This window comes from Dendrobium catenatum, unplaced genomic scaffold (assembly GCF_001605985.2).
Source record: "Dendrobium catenatum unplaced genomic scaffold, ASM160598v2 fragScaff_scaffold_1539, whole genome shotgun sequence".
NCBI classification, from domain to species: domain Eukaryota; kingdom Viridiplantae; phylum Streptophyta; class Magnoliopsida; order Asparagales; family Orchidaceae; genus Dendrobium; species Dendrobium catenatum.
The window spans coordinates 410,964-420,427 of NW_021320001.1; the positions used below are offsets into that span (position 1 = coordinate 410,964).

Below are 9,464 nucleotides of genomic sequence, written 5' to 3' on the forward strand. Positions count from 1 at the left end.
TTGGTCGCGTCTGGCGGGCTGGGGCCTGTGGTGGAGCGCACATTAAGGAGGCAGCTGCAGCTGTTGTGTAATTGAATTTTTTTTTTTTTGCATAAAATTTCCGGCGTATAAAAATTTCGACGGAAATATTTTTCCAGCGGAAATTTCGTCGGAAATGCGCCGGAAATATTTCCGACGCATTATTTTGCGCTGGAAGTCCTTTTACAACGCGCGTGAAACCGGCGCAAAAATTTCCGCCGGAAATGCTATTTTCTGACGGATTTTGACCATTTTTTCGACGAAAATATCCGCCGGAAAATGACGTTTTTCCTGTAGTGCAACGATAATGGTCGAGAGAAAATTCGACGACATTTGATGGTCGGGCATAAGTTCAACGACACTTAGTGGTCGGATGGAAGTCCAACGAAAATCCAAAGATAGTCAGTGGTTGGGCATAGATCTAGGGTGTTTAGTTGGAGAACATCAAGGGCACAGTGGGAGTGGTTCGAATGGACGGCCGATATCGATTCCCTGGATCATGGATCATTCATTTAGTATTTGAGTGACCTATGATGTCAGAATTTGATTATCTTGGGCTCATTGAATTCTTCTCGTCGAGCCACTCAATTCGACTATAAGCATGCCACATTTGAAAATCGTTTGGTCGTCCAATTTATGATTTGAACCTTCCAAATGTGCTTTGGGTATTTGATTTGGGCCCATTGGGCTCGAACTAGGTCGAATTTGGTGTCGTTTGGTTCTACTTTTTGAGATGTTCAACTTGACTATACACTTATTGAAATCGGAGTTCGGATGGATCCAAATTTAATTTTGAAAGTTTTTAACTTTATTTTGCCTCTGGATACGTGTTTAATGAAGATAAATTATATATATATAATCAAACTAAGAGAATTTCACCGTTTACTTCACTAGTTCTGTTTGTATTTCATCTCTTAGCTACTTAGCTTACACCGAAGTTACTATTTACTTACCTTCAATGTAATTTTATCTTTTTCTTGGTTCCCTTATTTGGATCCTTTCATTTTATTTCATCATGTACTTAACGTGACTTCTTCTTTGTATTTGGCTGAGGCTTATGAATTAAGTTTGTTCAGAAGATTGCGATTTGCGACTCCATCTTCAGAATATGTAACACCCTCAGTGTTTTCCTTCTCAACGATACTCGCACTTGCGATAGTGACATACAATACTGCGCCAATTTTCAAACTTCTTTAATGTTTAAGCCCATCTCATCGTTTGGGTTTTAATGGTTTCTTGCTGAGATAGTGTAGCTGCTAAAGTCCTCCTTTACCATTTATGTTTTAATATCTCTGAAAATTCAAATGATCTCTGAGTCTTTCCATCGAGACTTTGCTATCTGCTCGAACCAACACCAGTACTTTTATCTTACTTTATTTATTTTGATCTAATGGCAAATCTCAGCAAAACACGAAACCTCTAAAAGCAAAGTCCAACTAGTGGATTTCAGGAGCACAAATCCCTTAAGAATACGAAACCTGTAAAAGCAGAATCCAGCTAGCCAAGTACACACCTCCCGTATATTTCTATATTCAGATATTCAGGGGTGTCAATTTCGGGTCACGGGTCGGGTTCGACCCGAATCCGAAATTAACCTGGCACTATTCGGGTCAACTCGAAACCGACCCTGCTTCGGGCCTAGGTCAACTTGACACAATCCGAATTACCTGGGACCGTGAAAAAAATTGCTAGTTTACGCAAAAAAACGGATCAAACTTCATTTTTCATGTCAGAATGGGTTGAAAACGGATCAATCTCAACTTTTCGGGTCAAAACAGGTCACTTTCGGGTCAAAAGGATTAACCAGAACCTGACCAGATTTTAGGAACCGGTCGAATTGTTAAACCCAAACCCGACCCATTTCCGATCAGAGTTGATCATAACCCGAAATTTTCAGGTCAAGTTGTAATTGGATTTTTAAATCATATCAAATATTGAAGCTACTATATATTGAGAGATACTTTCATGCAGGCTTATAAATTTTTTATTTATATTTTTTATGTTTTGCAGTACTAAAATCACAAAAAACACTTTAAAATTATAAATCTTCCCTAGCTTTCTCCCTATAAATAGCTATCACCATCGTCTAGTTCAGCAAGCTAAGCAAGTTCTGCCAATGACGACGCTCTTATCTATTACTTCCTCAAAACCCATCATCTCCTCTTCGCGCACCTTCCAAAACCAAACCTTCCTCCTCCACTCCAGGAAAACCATCGTCCGCCATCCCAAAAAACTCTCCTTTCGAGCTTTAGCTTCAAAAAACGATATTGCGGATGCTGCCAATGGCAGTTCCTCTCGCCGTAACATCCTCATTGGCCTCGGCGGCCTCTACGGCACAGCCACTGGCCTTGCCATCGGCGCACCAGTCCAACCGCCTGATCTAACACAGTGTGGACCTGCTGATTTTCCATCTGGCGCCACGCCGGTAAACTGCTGCCCTCCGGTGAACTCTATCGTTGACTTTACTCCTCCGCCGGCTTCTTCGCCTCTCCGAGTGCGCCCCGCCGCCCACCTCGTCGACGCAGAGTATGTGGCCAAATACAACAAAGCTGTTGAACTGATGAGGAATCTCCCCGCCGACGATCCGAGGAACTTCATGCAGCAGGCCAACGTACACTGTGCTTACTGTGACGGCGCTTACGACCAGGTTGGGTTTCCCGGCGTCGAGCTTCAGGTCCACAACTGCTGGCTTTTTTTCCCGTATCACCGATGGTACCTCTATTTCCATGAGCGTATTCTTGGAAAGCTTATTGGCGATGACACTTTTGCGCTGCCCTTCTGGAACTGGGATTCGCCGGACGGGATGCAATTGCCTTCCATCTATACACCAAGTACTTCGACTGTCACTGATCGCAAGATTTTCTACAAAAAAAAATATATTTTTTTTAATATTTGAACGCCAAAACAACAAAATTGAAATAAACATTTTCTATGATAAACTTTTGATAATAATTTGGAAACTTTTTATCAATGAAATTAGCTATCGCACATGATTTTATTTGGTTTTTTTTTTTAATTTATATTGGTAAGAGGAATACTTTGATGACCAAAAAAATGGATAGAATTTAAGAGAAAATTGGTAAAATTACTATTGAATTTTTTTTTTAAGTGAGAATATATTGAGCCAATTTTAATAAGGTAGGCTTTAAAATATTGGCATATTATATTGCTAATATATTTAAACAGTACAAAATTTTATGCTTTTAATTTACAGAAAAATTTACAAATATTAAAAATATTTAATATAAATACATGATAAAAATAGTAAAACAAATATCATGTTAATTTTTTAATATTATCTTCATAAAAACAAGGTCAAATTATCCTGAACTAATTTCTTACAATATTGTTTTAGCCTCATCTCAAACCCACACACTTGAATCTAATAAAACATTATTGTTAACTAAACTCACTTTATTATAAATTTTTTTATGTAAGTAGCTTATCACAACTATAAATTTTGGTGAAAGAAGAATTTTTTTTATTAATTTTGGTTACTAGGATTAAAAAATATCATTTTTATTTTGAATTTATTTACAGAGAAAAGTAATACCATAGATAAAAATATAATTTAATATCAAGTAGTTTTATTTGTATTTTGTAATATAAATTAAAATTAATATCATTAGCAACATTTTTCATCTTACCCACCGTTTTAGTGAATGGTGAATACTCAATATGTACGTTTATAAACTTTAATAATAACTTTATAATAAATAAATTTAATAAATATATATTTTTATCCACATAATAGAAAAGTCACCATAATTTATTAGGGTGTGCATATTTCTCTTTTATGTGTTGACTTCTTGAAAAAAAATTAGGATGATCATTCTGCCTCAGAAAAAAATTCATCAAAATAAGATATTTTAAATAAATATTTAAACTTATTTTTTATGAATTTAATTTTAATGAGAATAAATTTAAACGGCATAAAATTTTCCTTAAGGTGAGTTCAAAATATTAAAAATTAAACAAATTTATATTCCACTAATCACAACTTAAATTTAATATTTTATTTAAAGCTCATCTCATAAAAAATTTAGCGAACATATTTAATTCAAAATTTTAAAAAATATTTAACAAATTATAATTTTTTGGAACCATCTATAAATTTAGCACTAAAGGTCTATTTGGCACAACTTCTAGCCGTTTTGCTTTTCATATAATAATTATAATTTTATTTTTGCTAAAATTATCTCATAATTAAAAAAAATTTATAGAAAAAAACTGATTTTTATAACAATAATAGTTAAGTTAATATATTTGCAATTGAAATTATAAAAAATTAGAGCAGTCCCAAAGATACCCTAAATAAACATAAAGAATCACATAATATATTTATATGAATATGAATTAACAATGTATATTACAATTGACTTTGCAGCTTCTTCTTCCCTCTACGACGCTCTCCGCGACCCGGCCCACCAGCCTCCGACCATCATCGACCTCGACTTCAGCTTAGACACATCGCCCGACAGCGGCCAGCAGCTAATCGACGATAATCTCAAGATCATGTACCGACAAGTCGTCTCCAACGGTCCGACCTCCGAGCTCTTCTTGGGCGCCGCCCTCCGAGCCGGAGACCAGCCCGACCCCGGCGCCGGTTCGCTCGAAAACGTCCCACACGGCACTGTCCATCTCTGGACCGGCGACTCGCGCCAGCCCAACCGTGAAGACATGGGCGTCTTCTACTCAGCCGCCCGCGACCCCATCTTCTTCGCCCACCATTCAAACATCGACCGCCTCTGGGACGTATGGAAATCTCTCGGCGGCCAGCGCCAGGATTTCACCGACACCGATTGGCTCGACGCCGGCTTCCTCTTCTACGACGAGAACGCACAGTTAGTTAGAGTAAAGGTAATTTGTCACACAAAATTCATTATTTCTTATAAATTACAACTCTTAATTATTAATTAGCATAAATTCCAATTAAAAATTATGTCTTTTCTTCTCTTTCTTAAAAGCTTAAACTTTCAACGACAACATTCATTTTGAGCTCTAACCCTTATGTAGGACTTTAGGATCAAATTTGTTAAAAAATCTTTTGCTCAGGTGGATGAGTGACTTTACCCTTAGAGATAGGATAAGAAATGAGCATATACGTGAAAAAGTTGGAGTAGCTCTAGTTGAAGATAAGATTATAGAGAGTCGCCTTAGATGATTTGGTCACATAAAAAGGCGGCCTTTCAATGATTCGGTTGAAAGAGTAGAGGTATTAGATTTGACTTATGTTAAGAAATATAGAGGTGGGCCTAAAAAGACTTGGTTAGAAAATATTATGAATGACCTTTCTTTATTAGATTTAAATGAGAATTTGATCTTTAATAGAACACAATGAAAAAAAAAAGGATTCATGTGGCCGACCCCATTTAGTGGAATAAAGGCTTGATGTTGTTGTTGTATTTGATTTTTTTACAAAATTATTTTTTTTTCAAATAAGCTTAATTTTTTGACAGGTAAGAGACTGCCTCAACACGGAGCTATTGCGTTACAAGTATCAAAACGTGGATAACCCGTGGGTGAATGCGAAATCGGCACCTGCCGGAACTGGAAGGCCGGTTAGGCCGGCCGTTGAGCCGACTTTCCCGGTTACTCTTGACAAGTCGAATGTGACGGTGACCGTGAGTAGGCCGCCGACGTCGGGGAGGACAGGCAATGAGTATGAGGTTTTGGAAGTGCAAGGAATCCAGTTTGACAGTACAGTTTACAATAAATTTGATGTGTATGTGAACGCGTCTTCGGCTGCTGTGTTGAGGCCGGCGGTGTCGGAATGCGCGGGGAGCTTCGCGCAAGTGCCGCATCTGAATCATCAGGGGAAGAAAAATACGATGAAGACGACTCTTAAGCTGTGTATAACGGAGTTGCTCCAGGATATTGGGGCGACCGGCGACGATAGCGTGGTGGTGACGCTCGTGCCGCGTACAGGAGCGGTGACTATTGCGGGGGTGTCAATTTCGTTAGTTTCTTGAGTGAGAAGATTGAGCCTTTGACGCGCGTTTTATACTGTAATAACTGTTTGAATAAAAGTGGTGGTGCGCCGCCAAGCCGGTGGGTTTATGATATTTTCGGGAAAATAATATTGTTTTTTATTTGTGTAACCGTATGAATTAAATGAAAATGTAATGTATTTGAAATTTATAAAATAAGTTTTGTTCAGTAAAATTATACGATTTTTTTTACATGTCTAGTTAACAAATATTTATATTATTTAATTCAAAAAAAAAACACTAAACTATATTTAAAAAAACTGTGAAAAGAGATTTTAAAAATATAGAGAAAAAGTGCATTTTAAAGTAAAAAAAAAAAAATTATGAGATTTTTTAAATATGAAATTGAGTACAAAAAATTATGTAAATTAAGCTCATCTCTAAGCTCCCTATTTATAGATTCTAGTTGGGACTTGAGTACTATAAGATTGATTTTATAAGAAATAAGAAAAAAATTACAATAATTATCGATATATCATCAAAAAATTATCTTGAGCGGGCATGAATCTCGAGGCAAAGTCAAGTTGGGAACTTTAAAAATTAAATCGACCATCTTAATTCCAATTTCAACAAACTTACAGTCGAACTGAACGTCTCGAAAATACGAACCCAATGACACCATATTCGACTCAATATGAGCCCAAATGGGTTTAAATCGAAGAACCGAAGTGCAATTAGAAGGTTCAATCTATAATTTGGATTACCAAATAGTTTTCAAATATGACATGCTTATAGACGAATCTAGCGGCTCGACGAGACAAATCTAACGAGCCCAAGATCATCAAATTTTGATATCATTAAGACATTTAAATGTCTAGTAAACAACCCACAATCAAGGGATTCAACATCATCCGTCAATTCAAACCACTCACAATTTACCATTGATCTTCATCATATTTATTAGTCATGTCACTCTCATAAAATTATAAATAGACCCTAAAGGGGGCCGAAGTAAGGAGGAAGGGAGCCCAAACAAGAAGAGAAGGAAGAGTTATCATGCCACCAGTCTCCTCTTCGACCACCTCCCGGCTACCGAACGACACTGGACTTCTGCCCGTAGCCGGACTTTCGTCAGATTTCTACTTGACGCCGTACTTTTGTCGGATTTCTATCTAACGCCACTTTCGTCCGTCCCAAACTTTCGTCCATCGTCATATTTTCATCGGACTTCTACTCGACACTGAACTTTCACCTATCGCTAGACTTCTGTCCGTCGTCAAACTTACATCAGACTTCTAATTGATGCCAAATTTTCACATGTTACGGGACTTATGTCTATCATCAGACTTTCATCATACTTCTGCTTGTCGTTAGATTTCTAGCGATAGGTGACTCCGGATCCGACTTCGGCCTGTCAACAAACCTTCCGATGTCCTTCACCAAACAATATTCTTTTTGACCACTATCACCCACCGACTACGATCTTTCCAACCTCCATCACCCACTAAGTAAAGTCCTTTTGACCTTCACCGCCAGTCGACTTCAGCCCTTTCGACTTCTGTCGCCCACCGACTACGATCAATTCGATCTCCGTCGACATACAACTATCTTTTCATCCTTCGTCGCCCGCCAATAACTATCCTTTCGACCTCCATTTTCCACCAAATACGGTCCTTCCGATCTCTTTTGTCGATTATGGGCCTTCCAACCTCCATTACTAGACAACGGTCTTCCCGACCTTCGTCGCTCGCAGACTTTGATCTTGCTGACCAAACGATCATATCAATACTGATTCTTTTTATTCCACCATGTAATGCACTCTATATGATGTATACTTGTTACATCAAGCCAAGACCTTCCCCCCAAAGAAGAGCCTCATTTATAATCTATCATAAATACTAGTGGATTTATTCAAACTAGGTCAGACCCTATGATTTTTTCCCTATTCAGGGTTTTTCACATAAAAATCTTAGTGTCTATTTAAATGTTGCACCCTCTCTCTTATATGATTATATGTTAGATCTTTGTACAAAGTTAAGACGATAAACTTTATATTTCTCTACCTATGCTAATATTTAAGAACACAAAAATTATATAGCATGGTTAGAACATCATATCCCGCTATATATATATATTACAGAGCCCATCGTCCTGGGAAGAATGATAATTATCATCCAGACTAATGCATCCAGAGAGAATCATCCTGGGACATATGATAAATATCATTTGAATGAATGCATCTAGAGCCCATTGTCCTGGAATGAATGAAAAATATCGTTTGGACGAATAGTACTTAGAAAAAATTTTGACCCTCTCTATTCGTTCTTTTTCTCGTTTGGGAGTTTAACTGATCAGATCATCCCATACGAACATGATTTGTACTGTACGATCAGTTTTAAAAAATTATGAATTTTAACTCTCCCCCGGTGTGTGTGTGTGCTAAGTTACTCAATTACAATCACACTCTCTTAGACTCGAATAAAAGAAAAATATAGACTCCAATATTACAAAATATTTTAAGCAGATCTTGATTTGAAGTCTTCAACAATCTGGAGTATGATTTCCCTGAAATATTAGTACACACAAGAACAAAAACAACTCTTCCAAAATATGTTAGGAGAAAATAATTATCAAAACAATAATATTTGGAATCATCAAAATATACAAGTTGTAAGAATGTAAAATATATAAAGCTAAGTAGCAACTCTTTCAACAGCTTGATGATAGTGATATAAGGATACTAGACAAAAAATTCTCAAAAGAAGAGCTGGAGGATGTTATTAAGAAACTGGGTGCTAAGAAGTCTCCAGGTAATGATGGGATTACTTATTCCTTTATTAAATCTTATTGGTCGATAATTTAAAATGATGTGTGGATGGCTATAAGTTCTTTTTACAACTCTGGTTTTGTGTGCCCTTTTTGGAGACAAATATGGTGTTGATTCCAAAGGAGAAAAGTCTTTTGATACCTTCAAATTAATGGCCTGTTAGTCTTTGCAATTCCATTTATGAAATTGTGGCAAGAGTGAGATTAAATAGGATGAGTTATTTATTTCCAAAAATTATCTCTGAAGTTCAGTATGCTTTTGTTAAAGGATGGCTTATGTCTGATCAAATATTGCTTGCTCAAGAATTGTTTACTAAATTTAGATATTCCAAATCTAAAAAGGGCTTGGTGGCTATCAAAATTGATATGCAGCATACAAAAAGAGGGAAACAGAGGATTTATTCCACCGTTTGATTTACGTCGAGCATAAATCCCATTTGGCAGGATTTAAGCTTAATCCTGATCAAATACTCTATAAATCCTATTACCAAACAACCCCTAAGAGATTATAAGAAATGCTATATAAAAATATATTTTCACTACAGGAAAACATGCGATTACCATCAGACTTTTTGGCGGAAAATTCCACGCTGGTTAGCGCGGCGCAGGTAACGACGCATTATTGCGACGAAAAATCTACGGCAGATTTTTCGACGCAAACTACGCCAGAACTTTTTCGGCGTCAGTTGC

At 37.0% G+C, this 9,464-nt stretch overlaps 1 protein-coding gene across 1 annotated transcript; it reads left to right on the forward strand.

Annotated features, from left to right (window-relative positions):
- Positions 1–2,121: 2,121 nt before the first annotated feature.
- LOC110099290 (polyphenol oxidase, chloroplastic) lies at positions 2,122–6,141 on the forward strand. Its single transcript, XM_020826387.2, has 3 exons — positions 2,122–2,849; positions 4,406–4,878; positions 5,478–6,141. The coding sequence occupies exons 1-3, from the start codon at positions 2,135–2,137 to the stop codon at positions 5,988–5,990; spliced, it is 1,701 nt and encodes a 566-aa protein (XP_020682046.1). The 5' UTR covers positions 2,122–2,134; the 3' UTR covers positions 5,991–6,141.
- Positions 6,142–9,464: the final 3,323 nt, after the last annotated feature.

What these genes read in the sequence shown, in the direction of transcription:
- LOC110099290 (XM_020826387.2), top strand. Translation starts at nt 2,135, where the DNA reads ATGACGACGCTCTTATCTATTACTTCCTCAAAACCCATCATCTCCTCT. An exon ending in GCCTTCCATCTATACACCAA is followed by an intron (nt 2,850 to 4,405) that starts GTACTTCGACTG and finishes TTGACTTTGCAG; the next exon opens with CTTCTTCTTCCCTCTACGAC. An exon ending in CACAGTTAGTTAGAGTAAAG is followed by an intron (nt 4,879 to 5,477) that starts GTAATTTGTCAC and finishes ATTTTTTGACAG; the next exon opens with GTAAGAGACTGCCTCAACAC.